General features: G+C 48.1%; 1 protein-coding gene across 2 annotated transcripts in view; it reads right to left on the bottom strand.

Annotated features, from left to right (window-relative positions):
* LOC142312132 (uncharacterized) overlaps window positions 1-19,996 on the bottom strand; it is a 56,234-nt gene that overhangs the window by 20,095 nt on the left and 16,143 nt on the right. For both annotated transcript variants that reach the window (XM_075351023.1, XM_075351024.1), the window contains exons 2-6: window positions 11,748-11,897; window positions 11,439-11,618; window positions 11,233-11,356; window positions 11,053-11,150; window positions 10,772-10,862 (exon numbers count right to left, since the gene is read on the bottom strand). In XM_075351023.1, coding sequence (XP_075207138.1) covers window positions 10,772-10,862; window positions 11,053-11,150; window positions 11,233-11,356; window positions 11,439-11,618; window positions 11,748-11,825 — 571 coding nt within the window. In that variant the 5' untranslated portion in view covers window positions 11,826-11,897. The remainder of the gene's footprint in view (window positions 1-10,771; window positions 10,863-11,052; window positions 11,151-11,232; window positions 11,357-11,438; window positions 11,619-11,747; window positions 11,898-19,996) is intronic.

The raw sequence follows: 19,996 nt of genomic DNA, 5'->3' as shown, positions 1-19,996 counted from the left end.
TTGATCGTAAACAGATCAAGCAATGACAGAATCTATGGATGGTCGGCTGCTGAGTGTCATCAGAAAGAAAGGGGGCTATATTGGTCACTAATTTTTTTGGGTTTTGTTTTTGCATGTCAGAAATGTTTATTTCTAAATGTTGTGCAGTTATATTGGTTTACCTGGTGAAAATAAACAAGTGAGATGGGAATAGATTTGCTTTTTATTAAGTTGCCTAATAATTCTGCACAGTAATAGTTACCTGCACAAACAGATCCTCCTAAGATAGCCAAATCTAAAAAACCCCACTCCAACTGCCAAAAATATTAAGATTTGATATTTATGAGTCTTTTGGGCTAATTGAGAACATTGCTGTTGATCAATAATAAAAAAAAATTCTCTAAAATACAACTTGCCTAATAATTCTGCACACAGTGTACAGCACCAGAACCAAAAGCAATACCAAAATACATCACTAGCACCCTCATCACTAAACGAATATATCACCAGAACCACCAATACATGACTACAGTACCAAATTTACTACAACAATATATTGTAATGTCACATCCCCATATACATTGGTATCACATGAATTAACAACTCCCAGTATGTCCTTAACAATTGTAAGAAAATGCTGGGAGTTGTTATCAGTATTTATCAGAATTTGGACCATACAGGAACCACAGTCCTGATGAGAAGCATTGAGTATCAGGCCCCTTTCACACGTCAGTGATTCTGGGACGTTTGTGCTTTTTTTAAACGTACCAGAATCACTGACATACGCAGACCCATTATAATGAATGGGTCTGCTCACGCGTCTGTGATTTTTCACTGCACGTGTCTCCGTGCGGTGTACCCGCGTGTGTGTGATTGCTGCACGGAGACATGTCCATTTTTTTCTGGCATCACTGATGTCCCACGGATTACGCAGTGGTGTGGTCCGTGAAACACGTGCCAGAAAAAAACGTGCATTTAAAATAAAAAACATTTTTACTCACCCGGCGTCCAGCGATGTCCTCTGCAGCCCGTTCTCCCTGCTGCTTCTAAGCCGGCTCATTACTGTCACGCATATTCATTATGCGCGACACAGCCGACCCGGAAGCAGCTGCTGCGGGGGTCAGCGCCGGCCGGATGCTGCACCGCGGGAGGATTCAGCACCATGGACAGCGGGAGCGGGCACAGGTGAGTTGATTTCTAAGTGCAATCACGGGCCACGGAGAACGGAGCCCGGATTGCACTTATACAACCCCCGTGTGCCGTGAATCACAGCACACGCAGGGACATGTGCGTGTTTTACACGCCAGTGAAAAACGTCAGTGTTTTTCACTGACGTGTGAAACGGGCCTCACACACATACAGTTACATCCAGGTACCTTGTAGGTGACATCTTCTCTGATCAGAGTCATCTTATTCTTTCTTCTCCATCTTGTCCAGACGTCATGATGACTTTTCACATCTACAGCTCCTCTCTGCAGACCTCCCGGGTCTTCTGCAGCACATCTCGACATTATGCCCTTAAAATAAATAGCAGAATGATTATAATGCTCCTAAATATAAATATATGACCTACACTGTGTGTGTGAATAAATAATTGCCCCTCACTGTGCTCCCTGCACAAAATGACCCACACAATGTCATTCTTATGGTACATGGCCTATTCGTTCAGTTCTGGGCCCCCTCTTCACACAGGCCTCTACATTGTGTACCCACTATACTTCCAAATGTCTATACTGTGCCCCCTCACACTCCTCCTCCTGAGCTGTGCCCTCACACTGTTCCCCATGCAAGCCCCTCTCTATACTGCCCTCACCCTCAGTACCAAAATCACTATACTGCACCTCAGTCTCACATTCCCCCTCCTCAGCATACTGTGCCCTCACACTGGCCACCATACTACCCCTTCTCTATAATGTCTACCTCCTTCACTATACAGTCACTATACCGCACCTCAGTCTCACATTCCCCCTCCTCAGCATACTGTGCCCTCACACTGGCCACCATGCTGCCCCTTCTCTATACTGCCTACCTCCTTCACTATGCAGTCACTATACTGTACCACCAGCTCACATTCCCCCTCCTCAGGATACTGTGCCCTCCATACTGTGCCCTCACACTGGCCACCATGCTGCCCCTTCTCTATACTTCTTATCCCCACCCCCCCACTACCCAGGCTCTATACTATGCCCCTCACACTTTTCTCCACCAATACTCTCCACTTACAATTTTCTCCCACCATACTGCTGCCTCACACTTTTTAATGGTGCCCCCCTGATTGCCGTGCAGGGGAACATATGCCGCATGCCCCCCAAAGGTACGCCCCTGTACAGTGTACAGGAGAATACATGACTGGTACACAATATACTGTGATACAGACACCAGATGTTATACAATATACACATTATTATGTACCATCTGATGTGTGTACACAGTGTATCACACTACTCTCTCTGTACGCTGGATGTGGTATACCATGTACACAGATATACAATCCCCTGCACTGATCACACCTGGGCCTACAGGACAGGATGTAACATATTCTATATGTAATATGGGCCATATAGTGTAATGTGTGCTGCAGGCTCAGATGTGATCACTGCAGGATTCTGTGTAGTGATGTCTCTGCTGGAGATCAGTGTGAGTTATTGCAGGGGAGGGATGAGGCCGATGACCGGCACTGACAGCCCGACCTGATCTGCAGCAGTTCAGACTCCGGCGACCGGCAATAACTCACACTGATCCCGGGCAGAGTGGCCGCTGTGCTGACACTATGGAATCCCGTCGGAGTTATCAGCGGCGTCCTGCTCCCTCCTCACTGCAGTCTCCTGCCCGGCCGGCACCATGATTAATGACCTCATACTTACCGGGATCCACTGAGACCTCCGGTCCTCCCACAAGTTCCTCTACGGCAGGAAGAAACAGCAGCGCGGTGACGTCATCCTGGCAGGCGCAGCCCACACAACGTACAGTGGGCGTGTCTGCAGTACAGTGATGGCCGGGATTGAAATACCTTAAAGGTACAGTGCAGTCTTGAACCACTGCAACATTAATAAAATGGCGGACACACAGATGGTGGTGGGGGCCCCCTCAGAGGCTCTTGTGGTGGGGGCCCCTGGGCTGAAGCCCCGTCTGCCCCGCCTATAATCCGGCCCTGACACCACAGGTGCACCGAAGGGAATGTAGAATAATGCCCCCTGCTAGTACAAGTCCGAGGTTGACATTACTATTTAGAAGGATAACCGTTGCAGACTCAGCGCTGCTCCACTCACAGCTGTTAAAGGCAGATGAAGGCTGAATAACACAACCGTCATCCAACAGGAACAAAGCGGGCATCGGTGTGCGAGCCCAAAAAAATGTTAGGGAGGCAGTATATGAAGTACCAGTACCTCATATGTCGGTAATGGGTTACACAATGGGAAATAAAGAGAATTTTGTTTACTTACCGTAAATTCTTTTTCTTATAGTTCCGTAATGGGAGACCCAGACCATGGGTGTATAGCTTCTGCCTCCGGAGGACACACAAAGTACTACACTAAAAAGTGTAGCTCCTCCCTCCGAGCATATACACCCCCTGGATAACCAAATATAGCCAGTTTAGTGCAAAAGCTGAAGGAGAATAGCCACCCACAAGTAGAGATTGAGCAAAAAACCGGAACAACCGGAGCCTCTGTCTACAACAACAGCCGGTGATAACACGCGGAACAAGAACCTGCCAACAGGCAACAGGGAGGGTGCTGGGTCTCCCATTACGGAACTATAAGAAAAAGAATTTACGGTAAGTAAACAAAATTCTCTTTTTCTTCATCGTTCCTATGGGAGACCCAGACCATGGGACGTCTCAAAGCAGTCCATGGGTGGGAAATAAACAGAAAAACTGAGAAGTAGGCGAAACCTAACTTCACAAATGGGCGACAGCCGCCTGAAGGATGCGTCTGCCCAAGCTCGCATCTGCCGAAGCATGAGCATGCACTTGGTAGTGCTTCGAAAAGGTGTGCAGACTAGACCAAGTGGCAGCCTGACAGACCTGCTGAGCCGTAGCCTGGTGCCTGAAAGCCCAAGAGGCACCGACAGCTCTGGTCGAGTGTGCCTTGATCCCCGGCGGGGGAGGCACTTGAGTACACTGGTAGGCATCAGAGATGGCCGACCTAGTCCAACGAGCCAGGGTCGGTTTAGAAGCCGAGAGGCCCTTGCGCCGACATGTGGTCAAGACAAAAAGAGAGGTGCACCTCCTAAGAACAGCGGTGCGTGACACATAGATCCGGAGCGCCCGCACCAGATCTAAAGTATGCAACGCTTTTTCAAAGCGGTGAACAGGAGCCGGACAAAAGGAAGGCAATGAAATGTCCTGGTTAAGGTGGAAAGGAGATACCACCTTAGGGAGAAAGTCCGGAGTCGGGCGGAGAACCACCTTATCTTGATGAAAAACCAAAAAAGGTGACTCCGAAGAGAGAGCAGCTAAATCAGAGACTCTCCTGAGGGAAGTTATGGCCACTAGAAAGACGACTTTCTGTGAAAGACGAAACAAAGAAACCTCCCTAAGAGGCTCAAAGGGGGGTTTCTGCAAGGCCGTGAGGACCAGATTAAGGTCCCAGGGATCCAAAGGCCGCCGGTAAGGTGGAATGATGTGAGATGCGCCCTGCATAAAGGTGCGCACCTGAGCCAGCCGGGCGATACGCCGCTGGAACAACACTGACAAAGCCGAGACCTGTCCCTTGAGGGAACTGAGGGACAGTCCTAGCTGCAGACCGGACTGTAGAAAGGACAGAATGGTCGGCAAGAAAAAAGGCCAAGGGGCATGGCCGGAAGACCGACACCAGGACAGGAAAATTCTCCAAGTCCTGTGATAAATTTTGGCCGAGGATGACTTCCGAGCCTGAGTCATAGTGGAGATGACTTCGGGAGGAATGCCAGAAGCCGTCAAGATCCAGGACTCAAGAGCCACGCCGTCAATCTGAGAGCCGCAGAATTCTGGCGGAAAAATGGACCTTGTGAGAGAAGGTCTGGACGGTCCGGAAGATGCCACGGCACCTCTACAGACAGATGGAGCAGGTCTGGGTACCAAGCTCGCCTGGGCCAATCTGGAGCAATGAGGATGACCCGACGGCCCTCCATTCTGATCTTGCGCAGGACTCTGGGCAAGAGAGCTAGAGGGGGAAACACGTAAGACAGACGAAACTGGGACCAATCCTGAACCAGCGCGTCCGCTGCAAAGGCCTGAGGATCGTGGGAGCGAGCCACGTAAACCGGGACCTTGTTGTTGTGCCGGGATGCCATTAGATCCACTTCCGGAGTGCCCCACTTGCGGCAGATTGACCGAAACACTGCCGGATGCAGAGCCCACTCGCCGCTGTCCACGGTTTGACGGCTGAGATAATCTGCCTCCCAGTTTTCTACGCCTGGGATGTGGACTGCGGATATGGTGGACTTGGAGTCCTCCGTCCACTGAAGGATGTGTTGAACCTCCAACATTGCCAGGCGGCTGCGAGTCCCGCCCTGGTGATTGATGTAGGCACCTGCTGTCGCGTTGTCTGACTGGACTCGAATGTGCTTGCCCGCCAACAGGTGGTGACAGGCTACGAGAGCTAGGAGCACAGCTCTGATTTCCAGCACATTGATCGAGAGGGCTGATTCGGACGGAGTCCAAGTGCCCTGTGCTCGGTGGTGGAGAAATACTGCTCCCCAGCCGGATAGACTGGCATCCGTGGTGAGGATCACCCAGGACGGGGCCAGGAAGGAGCGTCCCTGAGACAGAGAGAGGGGCCGAAGCCACCACTGAAGAGAGCTCCTGGTCTGTGGCGACAGAGCCACCAACCTGTGCAAGGAAGAAGTCCGCTTGTCCCAACAGCGGAGAATGTCCAGCTGCAGAGGACGCAGATGGAACTGGGCAAAGGGAACCGCTTCCATTGACGCCACCATCTGACCCAGCACCTGCATTAGGTGCCTGATGGAATGACGGCGGGGCCTCAGCAGAGAGGGACTGCTGTTTGACTGAGGGCAGCTTGACAAGTGCCGGCAGAGTCTCGAATTGCATCCCTAGGTACGTGAGTTTCTGGGTCGGAGTCAGAGTGGACTTGGGCAGATTGACAAGCCACCCGAATTGAACAAGAGTGGCGAGAGTGAGCGAGACACTCCGCTGACAGTCTGCACTGGATGAAGCCTTGAATAGAAGGTCGTCCAGGTAAGGAATCACTGCCAACCCCTGGGAGGTGCAGAACCGCAACCACTGCTGCCATGACCTTGGTGAATACTCGAGGGGCCGTGGCTAACCCGAAGGGGAGAGCCACGAATTGGAAATGTTCCTCTCCGATTGCAAAACGTAGCCAACGCTGGTGTGAAACTGCAATTGGCACATGCAGATAGGCATCTCTGATGTCGATGGATGCCAGGAAATCTCCTTGGGTCATTGAGGCAATGACTGATCGCAGAGATTCCATGCGAAAATGCCGCACCTGAACATGCTTGTTGAGAAGCTTGAGATCCAGGATGGGCCGGAAGGAACCGTCGTTTTTGGGGACTAGGAAGAGATTTGAGTAGAAACCTCTGAACCGTTCCCTGGCGGGAACCGGTACAACCACGGCCTGAGAGAAGGCGGCGGCCTTGGAGCAGGGGGGAGTTGACAGAAAAAATCTGTTTGGCGGGCTGGAAGAGAATTCTATCCTGTAGCCGTGGGAGATGATATCCCGCACCCACTGATCGGAGACGTGTTGAAACCACACGTCGCCAAAGTGGGAGAGCCTGCCACCGACTAAGGACGTTGCTGGCTCGGCCAGATAGTCAAGAGGAGGCTGCCTTGGTGGCAGCAGCTCCTGCGGACTTCTGAGGACGCGGCTTCGTGCGCCAGTTGGGCTTCTGGTCCTTGGCTGAGTTAGTGGACGAGGCCGAGGGCTTAGAGGACGACCAGTTAGAGGAACGAAAGGAACGAAACCTCGACTGGTTCCTGCCCTGGACAGGTTTCCTGGCTTTAGTCTGTGGCAAGGAAGTACTCTTCCCGCCAGTAGCTTCCTTAATAATCTCATCCAGCTGTTCACCGAACAGCCTGGACCCAGCAAATGGGAGCCCAGCAAGGTACTTCTTTGAAAAAGCGTCTGCCTTCCACTCTCGAAGCCACAAGATCCTGCGGATAGCGAGGGAATTAGCCCAAGCCACCGCAGTGCGGTGAGAAGCCTCCAGCCCGGCAGACATGGCGTAGGCTGAAAAGGCTGAAGCCTGAGAAGTTAAGGCAACCATTTCAGGCATAGATTCCCTGGCGAGGGAATGCATCTCCTCCAGAGAAGCAGAGATGGCTTTGAGAGCCCACACTGCTGCAAAAGATGGGGAGAACGAGGCCCCTGCCGCCTCATATACAGATTTGGCCAGAAGGTCAACCTGGTGGTCAGTGGGATCCTTAAGTGAGGAGCCATCAGCCACTGAAACAACTGTCCGGGCTGAGAGTCTAGACACCGGAGGGTCTACCTTTGGTGAGTGAGCCCACTCCTTGACCACCTCTGGTGGAAAAGGAAAACGGTCATCAGAACCACGCTTTGGGAAGCGTTTGTCAGGACAGGCTCTGGGCTTGGTCACAGTGGCCTGAAAACTGGAGTGGTTAAAGAACACACTCCTTGTTCTCTTAGGCAAGGTAAACTGGTGCTTTTCTGCCAGAGAGGGATGTTCCTCTGATACTGGCGGATTGAGGTCCAGTACAGAATTAATGGATGCAATCAAATCACTAACATCTGCGTCACCCTCGGTCAGATCAATGGGGCACATGGAGGTAGCGTCCGAGCCCCTAGAAAAAACATCCTCCTCGTCCTGCGAGTCAGCTCGTGAATCAGAGCCGCGGGACGAGGAAGGAGAGGGGACCCTGCGTCTCCTTTTAGGAGGACGGGGTCTAGGAGCAGATGAAGAATCCTCTGTGAGCTCTGGAGAGCGAGCCGAAGCAGCAGAGGCGCCCTGAGAAGGGGGCTGATGCATGCTCAGCAGAGTCCGGGACAACTCTCCCATGGAGTCGGCAAAGGACTGGGAGATAGACTTAGAGAAGGATTCTACCCAAGCCGGGGGTTCAGCCACCGGGGCCGGAGCAGCCAGAGAGACCACTGGGGAGACTCCAGGCTGAGGCACCACCATGTTAGAGCAGGCATCACAATGTGGATATGTGCTCGGTTCAGGCAGTACGAGCTTACATGCAGTGCATATGGAGTACAGCCTTGCAACCTTGCTCCTAGTGTGAGACATGCTGCTGAGGTGGGGGCTCTACCAGAATGACCCCCAGGGAGTTTATAAGAAAGTCCACAACCGAGGTTGTGGCTTACCAGACCGTTTGTGTGCCCTCCGGATTCCACAGCTCGGACCCCCAGACAGATTAACAGAGATGCTGCAGCCAGCGCCGATCAGTGTGAGAACGCTGATAAAATGGCGCCGGAGCAAGGAGAGGGGGCGGGGCTTAGTGAAAGAGCGGGATCCAGAGGGCCAAGGAGATATACAGGGGAGGGAAACATCTCCTCAGAGAGGAGTGTCCTCCCCTGTGCCGAACGGCCGGTGGGCGGAGCCGCACTGTCCCCTTGCATGACTGACATGCAGGGGCAGTGAAAACGAAACTAGGCCTCAGCGAAGCCGGGGCCTAAATTTTACAATGCGGGCGGCGCGCAGGCACCCTCGGCGCGGTTCTCTGGTGAAAACCAGAGAACCGGCCGGAAATGTCACAAAGGTTAAATAACACACTCTCCCCAACAATAAAGTGCAAGGGACCCCCCTGACAATAACGTCTCAATACTTAGCTTGTGAGACGCAGGGCCAGGTCCCTGAGGGATGAGTGCTCCGTCCGTCAGGATCCTGAAAGGGCTGCGGATGGAGACCGGTCTCCTGCAAGGCAGTGAGAACCGTGCTGGCTCCCACTTCAAGCCAGAGCCCGAGGGATGGTGAAGGAGCGCGGCATGTAAGGCTCCAGCCCTGAAATCAACCTTAACAACACCGCCGACACAGTGGGGTGAGAAGGGACATGCCGGGGGTCCAGGCTTGGACCCGCTTTTCTTCAAACTCTTTAAAATCAAAAATCAGATGAGAATACATGTGTGGATGTGTGCCTCCTGAACACAAAGCATTGAACTGGCTATATTTGGTTATCCAGGGGGTGTATATGCTCGGAGGGAGGAGCTACACTTTTTAGTGTAGTACTTTGTGTGTCCTCCGGAGGCAGAAGCTATACACCCATGGTCTGGGTCTCCCATAGGAACGATGAAGAAAGTTGTGCATTCTGCCAATTTTATTCTTTATGTCAAAGGAGAGAATATTTCAAGTTATGGTTATTCACATATTGCACCGTACCCGGCTTTTATGCAGAAGATTGGAAATATTAAAAATTCTAAATGTCTCAAGTAGGCGGCAGATCTATTGGGACGGCCAAGAAATTAGGGATTTGTTGGAACTGGTTATCACATTTGTTGCTGAGAGAATGAATATTGTTTTGTCATTTCAGAATCCAATACATCACAGTTATTATCTGTAAGGGGAATTATTTTAAAGACTAGATAACGTCTAATAAAAATATTTTCTAACAGGTTAGGGCAAGTTACACTTCCAAATATAATAATTGCTGGGATAAGTGTAAGGAAAGAGTTTTGGAAATATGGGCAAGAATTATTGATTGAAGGGTTTTCTCTTTTTTTCTCTCTCTCCTCTAAATGGGTGGGTGTCAGTGTGTTTGGAAAGAAAAAGGAGGAAAAAAAATACAATTGTATAATATTTCTTGTGTCAATGTGTCTACTGTCTATACTGTGTTTCATCGAAAATAAAACACGATTTTTTTTTTGCCCCAAAAAATACACTACGACTTATTTTCGGGACAGGGTTTATTCTCGGGGAAATACAGCTGGGGCAAAGTTTACCCCCAAAAATGCAGTTTTTACCCCACTATATCCAATGACTGACTTGTAGGAAGGTCTCCATGAGGTATCGCTTCACATCCGCAGCCTTGTGAGTTTTACATGTTATAATCACAGCATTTCTGTATACAAGGTGTCGATTTGTATTGAATTGATGATGCGCTACAACTTTGTAATTCACTTTTTTTCTCTCTCTCGTTCAGTTTTTGAGATAAAAATGCTAATTTTCTGTTTTCCACCAGGTGGTGCTATAGGTGGTTCATTGCATAGCGCATAGCTACTTTACTATATCTAGACACCACTTCTATGCCTATAGCTGCCGCCGTTCTCAAGTTAATGGCGGTGGACAGGATATGGGTGGACACACTGTAGAAGTGTCCTGCAGGATTCTTTACCTTTTTTAGCTGCATGGACAGTTCATTATTGAACCGCGACAAGGGCTTATTGTTGGGGTAGGGCTTATATTTACGTCTTACTCCTAAAATGCCTGCTAGGGCTTATTTTCGGGGTAGGTACTATTTTTAGGGAACACGGTATTTGAGCATATAAATAAAAAGGACAAGTACTGGGGTCTCATTAAAAAAGTAAGGCCCACCATACAAATTATAGTTTTCTTCACATGATTTTCTAAGTTGTCAGCTCATTCTATTTATGCTGTAATTTGGCTTTGTAGTTTAGAGATATGGGAAGGTAAGGGTCAGCATCTTCTAATTTTAGAGAGTAGGGTGCATTCTCCGGGCTGTAAGCTCTTGCTGGAACAGATCTCACTCCAACAGAAGGACTTCCAATGTCCAAAGTAGTGAGGGTGGTTTTGGTTTAGCAGGAGAATGGTGACCGCATGATTGTGATATGGCCGGACTACACCGCAGATAAAACCAGACAGACGGTGACTGAGAAGAATCTGTGACTTCTCTGCATTTAGCATTATTACTCACCTGGGCAGTTATCTGTAGGAATCTCCTCTTTACACCACTCATCACCCATCACATATGTCTCTGTAATATTAATATGGGTCAGATCTTCAGCCTGAAACAAATATTGTAAAAGTTACAGATGGAGAAGTCACATCTATGATCAGCTCTAATCCTGCCATCTCCACCGTTCTCATTACAAAAGTATAAAACATATAATACTGGATAAAACAAGAGTGAGCACAAGACCTTCACAGCCGTCTACACATCATAGGGAGATTTCATGGCACCTTCTCTCCATCTACCTGATGATCCTGAAGAACATTGGGATTTTCTTGTTTACAGTCCTGTGGGAGAAGAGGAAGGGGACATCTCTCTGGTGTTGTGCTCTCACTGGATAGAACTAGAGGAAACACATACAGGGATTGAATTAATTCTTTAATACAAATAATTATAGGCAATGTGTATGTAGTCCTGTGTATTACCTGGTGATGTGAGGAGCTGGGGAACGTCTATCATGATGTCCTTGTACAAATCTTTGTGTCCTTCTAAATACTCCCACTCCTCCATGGAGAAATAGACGGCGACGTCCTGACACCTTTTAGGGACCTGACACATACAATGATACCGTCATCCCCCGATCCCTTCAGAGCATTACTGTATAATGCCCCAGCATTCCCAGCAGTGTCACCTCTCCAGTCAGCAGCTCAATCATCTTGTAGGTGAGTTCTAGGATCTTCTGGTCATTGATGTCCTCATGTATCAGGGGGTGAGGTGGAGGCCCCGTGATTGGGCTCAGGGGTCTTCCCCGTCCCTCAGACACAGGGTCCTGACAGCGCTCACTAGAGGTCTTCTTCACTACTGTGTAATCCTGGTTATGGAGAGACACAGTAATAAATCTCACTACAGACATTTCCAGAGTCCTCACCTCTCCAGTTCTGTCTATCTGTTATTCCCATAGATAAGAATGATGTAATGTGACGTCATCAGAATCTCTCACCTCTCCAGTAAGCCGAAAGAGGATCTCTAGGGTGAGGTGTAATATCCTCTCCACCATCTTGTCCCTTTCATTATCCATTCTTGACAGGTCAATCAGGAAAATTTTCTTATATGGAATATTTCCACTGACAGGATTCAGTGTTGTGGGAATCTGATAGGTAAGAAGATGGAAAATCAAACAAATCTCATATAATATACAAGCACTAGAGATAATAAGAGGAAATATACGAAATATAACAAGTACATTTTGTATTCTCGCCTCATATGGACTGGCATATAGTAATGAAAGACTTGCACGTTGTATGATCACACGAATTAATATTGTTGAAAAATTATCTGTTCCTGTGCACACGCAGTCAGTTGATTTAGCATTGTCTAGTACTACTATATATTTAAGCCCCCGTGACATTTTTTAACTTTCCAGCGATCCCGACAACAATACGACCTGATAAGTATCGCTGGTAAGTCGCTATGTGGTCGCTGGTGAGATGTCAAACAGTCAGATCTTCCTAACGACGCAGCAATGATACAGCGACCGTAGCGACCTGTATAACGATCTCTGTGGTACATGTCTGAGCTCTGAGTTGTCAACTAGGTCGTTGGAAAGGCGTCAAAAACACCGATGCATCCTGCCCAGCAGGACCACGACAATCAAAAAATGGTCCAGGCCATTCCGACACCACCAGCGATCTCACAGCAGTTGCCTGGTTGCTGCTTTGTGTCAAACGTAGCGAGATCGCTGGCGAGGTCATTGTTGCGTCACAGACTCTGTGACTCAGCAGCAATCTCGCTATGTGTGAAGGTAACTTTACTGTGTGTGTACTGGAGCAGTGTCGCTCTGTGATTCATTTGCCAGCCTTTAGGCTATGTGCGCACGTGTGCGTAATTCATGCAGTTACGCTGCGCTTTGTAGCGCAGCGTAACTGCATGCGTCCTGCGTCCCCTGCATAATCTATGGAGATTGTGCAGGGGCCGTGCGCACGTGGCGTCTTAGAGCGCAGCGCTTCGGCTGCTGCCCGAAGCGCTGCGTTCAAGAAGTGACATGTCACTTTTTCCGTGCGCTTTGCCGGCAGCTCCTGCTCTGTCTATGGGAGGAGCTGCAGGCAGAGCGCATGGAATCGGCTTTTTTTTTTTTCTACGGACATTTTCTGCAGCGATTTGAAGCGCACGTGTGCTCTTCAGATCACTGCAGAAATTTCTGCAGGGCTAGTACGCAACGTGCGCACATAGCCTAAATTGGGTCTGGCAGGTTACATGCTTCTGTAGTATTGTTTGCTGCACTATTATATGCTACAGGTAAGGTACAGGTACAGGTAAGTAACCTGTAATATACTGGCTGTCTTTTAGAGGCTGTGTTGGTGTGTTTTACGCTGTTCCATCATAGACACTATCACTTTTGTAATTTACTATAATAATAATAATAATGTATTCATTTATATAGCGCTATTAATTCCATAGCGCTTTACATACATTGGGAACACTGTCCCCATTGGGGCTAACAATCTAAATTCCCTATCTGTATGTCTTTGGAGTGTGGGAGGAAACCGGACAACCCGGAGGAAACCCACGCAAACACGGGGAGAACATACAAACTCCTTGCAGATGGTGTCCTTGGTGGGGATTGAACCCAGGACCTCAGCGCTGCAAGACTGCAGTGCTAACCACTGAGCCACCGTGCAGCCCGAAATATTTTCCCTTTGCCTATACTTTGTGGTCCTGTGGTATTTTTGGGGTTTTCCCCTATGCACTGCATTTTGTTTATACTTTAGGGGCTACCTTCTCTTTTAGGTTTTGTATCTGTACTCTTTGAATCAGTTTTTTGCTTTTAGGAATAATTTTGTAGGTTTTATTGTTGAAAAATTGTTGAAGAAAATTAAAGATTTTAAGCACAAATATCACTTTTAGGAATAAGAAATATTAAAAAAAAATGAACATAATATCTTATTGGTCCAAAATTATAGAGATCTATAACACTATGTAACAAATTAGAATTTTTTGTTTGTCCTTGGGTATCAAAGGTGTTTTCCCAACCACTTATAACAAAAGTGAAAAGAAAATGGCAAAAATTCCCAAGAAAGTTTGCTTTTGCGGTTAGGACATTGGTAATTTGAAATCTATAGTAGGTATTCTTGAACTTTTGCAAAACATGCAATGTTGTGTAGACCGCAAGTAGCTTCCAAAAATGTTTTCTTTGCCTTTGGGACAGCCGGGACACCAATCAGCACTATCACATTCGGGACTCGCCACAGAGGACTGAGTTTTCTGTGGGAAAGAATAACGTGAAGTGGAAGCCATTGGTGGACCTATGGAAAGTGCTGATGCCACCCCTGCACAACAACATAGGCCTGATAAAACAGTTTGTCACAGCTCTCGACAAAGAATCGGCAGCCTTCAAGTGCCTACAAGGTCTCTTTCCTAAGCTGTCTCAGGCAAAGGTAAAAGCTGGTATCTTCGTCAGACCACAAAACAAGCAGATCCTAGAGAACGAAGAATTCGTAAAGAAGCTCACTAGAAAAGAGAAAGCAGCTTGGAGCAGCTTTGCTGCAGGGGTGCATGGCTTCATGAGCAATCACGAGGATGAGAGATATGTGCAACTGGTTCAGACTCTGATAAAGAGCTTTGGAAAAATGGAATGTAGGATGTCTCTCAAAGCACTTATCTTGGAGGCTCATCTTGACAAATTCAAGGAAAACATGGGGGCTTACTCAGAAGAGCAAGGTGAGCGCTTTCATCAGGATATAAAGGTCTTTGAGTGATGCTACCCAGGGCAGTATATTGAGAACATAATGGGAGACTATTTGGGGGTTGATTCGTGTAAGTGATTTGCAGTAAAATCGTAATTCGACAAAAGCTACTCTTGCTAGTCTTGGCCAATATTAATTATTTTGCTGATGTGTTTTCTGAGAAGCGTTGTCAAGAGTTGCCACCCCATAGACCTTATGATTGCATCATATGGTTGAAGCCAGGGGCAAAATTACCCAAGTGTAGACTGTATAATTTGTCGGGCCCTGAGAGATTAGCTCTTAAACAGTAGATAACTGAGAATTTGGCTAAAGGACACATCAGGCATTCCTCATCCCTGGTGGCTGCTAGTTTCTTCCTTGTTAAAAATAAGGATGGTGGACTGCGGCCATGCCTGGACTTTCGTGAGCTCAACCAGATAACAGTCTGTGATCGGTATCCCCTGCTACCCATTCCTGACTTATTTAATCAAATTGCTAGTGCTAAATGGTTATCTATACTAAATCTTAGTGGGGCCTATAATGTGATCCGAGTCAGACAGGGGGATGAGTGGAAAATGGCGTTTAATATGCCAGAGGGGGAGTTTGAAAATCTAGTGATGCCATTAGGTCTGTAACGCTCGCTGCTGGTGATAGTAAGGTGGTGAGCTGAAGTGGATCCATTGGACCACAGGGGGATTCCAGGCTTAGCCTTTAGTGAGAGGGCCTTGCCTAACCAACCACTGCGAGGCAGACGCCAGGTACTAATCCCAAGGTAGGGACCAGAACTGTGGCGGCTCACCCCCCAGGGAATGGGCAGACACAGGTAAAGACTGGCAGCGTCCAATGGCCAGAGGGGCAGAGTCACTAATACAGCAGGCACAGACCGAACAGGTAAAGTAACTAGTGTAGACAGGGACCACCTAGGTGGCTGAGGCTGGTATCATGACTAGAACAAACAGGTAGAGTAACTAGTGGATACAGAGATCACCTGGGAGGCTGAGACTGGTAGCATGACCAGAAGGAACAGGCAGAGTAACTAGTGTCGACCGAGACCACTGAGGATGCCGACAGGGCTGAAGAACAGGAATAGGACACTGTACACTGGCACAGACAGTGGACAAGGGGACCTTACAACTAGCTAGCTAAAGACAAACCACTAACTAACCACGTTTCTCAAAGCACTCTCCCACTAGGGAAGATGCCTAAGTACCCAGTGCCTCTCAGCGACAGCCTTAGGGGCACTTCCAGGAAATGACTTGCTGACCCTTTAAGAGAAGGGCAGCTGTGCGCATGCGCCCTAGACGCATTCTTAGGAGACCTGTGCAGCCTGCTGAGGCTCTGGGAGGAAGAAGCAGAGGATCACGGGGAAGGCTGCATGGCACGAGCAGGTCACAGTAGTGAGTAAGACTTTGTGCCTGCCTGGGAGAGCAATGCAGAGATGCTGGAGCTACAGTAGCCCCCCTTACGCCCCCTCTTCACCAAACCAGAAGGAAATCTCTTCTCTGAAGTGACGGCCTGAGAGTTGATGGGAGAAAAAATGGCTGGTGGAAGGGGTAGGCTGGATGGCCATTGCTTAGAGGGCTTTTTCCGGGATACGCAAACGGTAATCTGTTAAGATTGCAGATTGTGACATTCCGCCTAATTGTTTCTCTGGTGTCTGGTATCAACACAAGCAGACTCTGGCGTTGACCTGCTGTGTGCTGATTCATAGGCAAACTAGCAAAAGTTAATCTCTGCTAGTCTGCTCTTTCCTTCAATCACATGTTGTGGGAGACCTATCACATCTTCACCCCTCCAATTTATACTGTTGGAATCCATCTACCCATGCCAGCTACAGTTTATTCTGTGTTGGTCAGTGAGGTGTGGTGCTCCAGACCCTCTCTGGTGACATTTTTGCTTAGCTGTGCTTTTTCCTTGGTGCAGATGTGGAGTGCACCCCTGTTGTTTTGTAATTCCTTCTTTCTCTTGTTTTCCTCCTGAATCTCTTATTCTGTGTGTGTTTGTGCTGTGAGACAGTTTTTTGGTTTTCCCTTGTCTGCCAGACTCTCTCTGGTGAAAGTTGTGTTTAGTTGTGCCTCTGGAAGCTACCAGATTTTTTTGGTCCAGGGAAACAACTTTCACCCAGATTCAACTAGACTGCACCTGATGGCATGAAGATTGTCCAGGAAAATTTAGGGGCCTATGGTCTTCCAGAACTGGTTATAACCACTCTCTCCGCAACTACAAGGACAGCAACTCTAAGGGGTACTTTGTACGTTGCGACATCGCTACTGCGATATCGTCGGGGTCAATCGAAAGTGACGCACATCCGGCGCCGATAACGACGTCGCAACGTGTAAAGCCTAGATGCGTCGATAGACAATCGCAAAGCGTCGTAAATCGGTGATCTGTGTAGCGTCGAACATTTTCATAATGTCGCACCAATAGGAGATACGATTTTGTTCCTTCGGCAGCACGCATCGCTGTGTGTGAAGCCGCAGGAGCGAGGAACCTTATCTGCCTCCACCGGCTATGCGGAAGGAAGGAGGTGGGCGGGATGTTTACGTCCCGCTCATCTCTGCCCCTCCGCTTTTATTGGCCGCCTGCCGTGTGACGTCGCTGTGACGCCGCACGACCCGCCCCCTTAGGAAGGAGGCAGGTCGCCGGCCAGAGCGACGTTGCTAGGCAGGTATGTGCGTGTGAAGCTGCCATAGCGATAATGTTCGCTACGGCAGCTATTACAAGATAACGCATGTGCGACGGGGGCGGGTACTATCGCGCTCGGCATCGCTAGCATCGGCTAGCGATGTCGCAGCGTGCAAAGTACCCCTAAAGGTTTATGCAAGCATATGGAGAATCTATAAAGAATGGAGTTCATCAGAAAAAGTAGATAAAAAAAATCTGGAGCCTCAGTATTACAGTTCCTTCAAGCAGGATTTGATAAGAGATTGCCGCACAACACTCTCAAGATTAATGCTCACTTAGATGGCTTATTTGCAAAGCATCACCTGATTAACAAACTTTTTAAGGCTATCAAAAATCTAAGGTCTCCCTTCATAGCTTCAGTTCCTTCTCACGCTAAATATGGGGAAGTAACAAAGCGAACGGCGAAAGGGGAGGAAAAGCTTGTGCCTAGGGAAGGGGGAGAAGTTGTCCCCTGACCAAGCCTGTCGCTGGGCTCTGGCTTCCCTCACCACCCTAGATAGGTTCTGCACCTATGCACTGCGTCAGATACCTGACTCTGGATGACAGTGCAGTAGGCCTTAGGTAGGGAGTGCATGGAATGAGTGCTTAGTTAACCCACCTAGCACTAAAGAAGACATAGGGATAACAAACATGGGAAAAGTGAACTAACAACTTATCTCCAGATCACTCAGGGAGAAAAACTGCAACAACCACAAAGAATCTCCAGATGTATGCAAGCTGACTGCTTGCACTAAAGATTTATTAACGGTATAAGAGCTATCATGTGCACCGAGTAATAGGAAGTGAAGTTATATAATGACAGCAAGGGAATTACTGATGAAAATCAGCTGGAAGGTTGAAAATTCCACAGGGTCCTAAAGGATAAGTGATGAAAACCAAGCAGAAATAATAGGTAAGGGAGCAGTTTGCACAGCTAAAGTATGTGACATTCTATAGCTGGACACCACAGGGCTGTCTGTCACCCGTGACACATTTGTGACAGTTCCCTCATGGGATCTAACATTGATTCTTAAAGGGAACCTGTCACCACTTCTTTGGCCTATAAGCTGCGGCCACCCCCACCGAGCTCTTATATAGAGCATAACATAAAAAAACTATATAATACTTACCTAACGGTCGCGCTGTGGGCCTAATGGGCGTCTCCGTTGCCGGTGCCTCTTCTTTTGGTCATCTTCGTCCTCTTTCTGAAGCCTGGGTGCATGACGCGGCTACGTCATACACAATCGCCGGTCCTGCGCAGGCGCACTACAGTACTTTGATCTGCCCTGCTCAGGACCTGAATGCCGGCGAGTGTGGATGACGTCAGACCAGTCGTGCACCGCGGCTAGAAAAGGAGAACAAAAGATGGCCAAAAGAGGCGGCGCTGGCACCAGACAACGGAGACGCCCATTAGGCCCACAGCGCGACCGTTAATAATTTTTATCTAAGTGGGTTTTTGGGTTTTTTTTAAACATATTTCTTATTCAAATTTTTAAACATAACAAAAAAATTAAACAGTCAATTGCATGGTCAAATAGAAAACATCAGTATACATGAGATTGATTTGTTCGTCAATGCAACTGTAAACCTTGGAAAGAAAGAAAAAAATAAAAGGTAGTATCACAAACGAAGAATAAGAATGTGAGTGTGAACCCTTCCACAATTATGTTCTTGCTATGGTGTCGACTACAATCACCATATGGTACGCGAAAAGTGTCTAATGATGGTCCCAAGACTCCCAACGTCCCTCCCAGGTCTTGCAGACAATACCATTCTGTATGGCGGAAAGGGCTAATTATTTTCAGGATTTCCTGAGGACTATAATGAAAACCAATTAATTTTTTCCACAGCGGAAAAACTTTTCCTGCTGATTTTTCATAAAGTGTTTTTTATGTCATACCCCCGGCCTGTGCTCTTATATACAGCATGTTAGAATGCTGTATATAAGAGCCCGGTGGTGGTGGTGGCCGCAGCTTATAGGCCAAAAAAGTGGTGACAGGTTCCCATTCAAGACCCCCCCCCTTTGAACCAGTGGAGCAGGCAACTATTAAACATCTCTCTTGGAAAGCTTTATTTTTCGTGGCAATTACAATGACCATTCGGTTAGGGGAGTACCTAGCATTATCATCCAGAGAACCATACCTACATATTGGTGGAGATCACGTGGCCCTGAGACTCATGCTTTGCTTTTTTCAGAAAGTAGGCTCCTCTTTCGAAATCAACCAGGAAATAATCCTGACGGTGCGGGGTCCTAATCCTCAAATTGATGAAGAGAGAGATATCTTCACTTGCTCGATGTCAAAAGAATACTTCTTCTCTACCTTCAGAACACTCAGCCAGGAAAGACGAGAATCTGTTTCTTCAATTTGGAGGGTTGAAGCTCAGGAGACAAGCTATCAAAAGCACCTTAGCAAGGTAGATCAAGCGTCTCATGTGTGATACTTACCTATTAAATCATCAGGAACTACCAATTCCAGTCAGAGTCCATAACACTTGGGCTACCTCAACATCTTGGGCTGAGTTGGCGCACGTACATCTGGATCACATCTGCAGGGCTGCGACCTGGTCGTCATTATCCACATTCATGAAGCACTACCGTGTAAACATGTTCGCTACAGATGGTTCAGCCCTTGGCAAAAAAGTGCTAGAGCAAGCTGCACAGTCCTATTCCCAACGCTAGGGATTTATAAGTCACCTATTGCTTGTCAGTTCCCTGGAAAGTCTAAAATGTATTTACCTAAAATTTTCATGTCCTGGCGTCTGTAGGCAGCACAAATTTCCCACCCTATGATAATTAAATTCACTATTGCTGCAAAACATGGTGTGGGGTCTGCTTAGGGGTACGTCTCACATAGCGAGATCG

The sequence above is a fragment of the Anomaloglossus baeobatrachus genome, chromosome 5 (assembly GCF_048569485.1).
Source record: "Anomaloglossus baeobatrachus isolate aAnoBae1 chromosome 5, aAnoBae1.hap1, whole genome shotgun sequence".
NCBI lineage: Eukaryota > Metazoa > Chordata > Amphibia > Anura > Aromobatidae > Anomaloglossus > Anomaloglossus baeobatrachus.
Note: the sequence above shows the minus strand (reverse complement) of the source record. Positions and strands in the feature narration are given on the sequence as shown.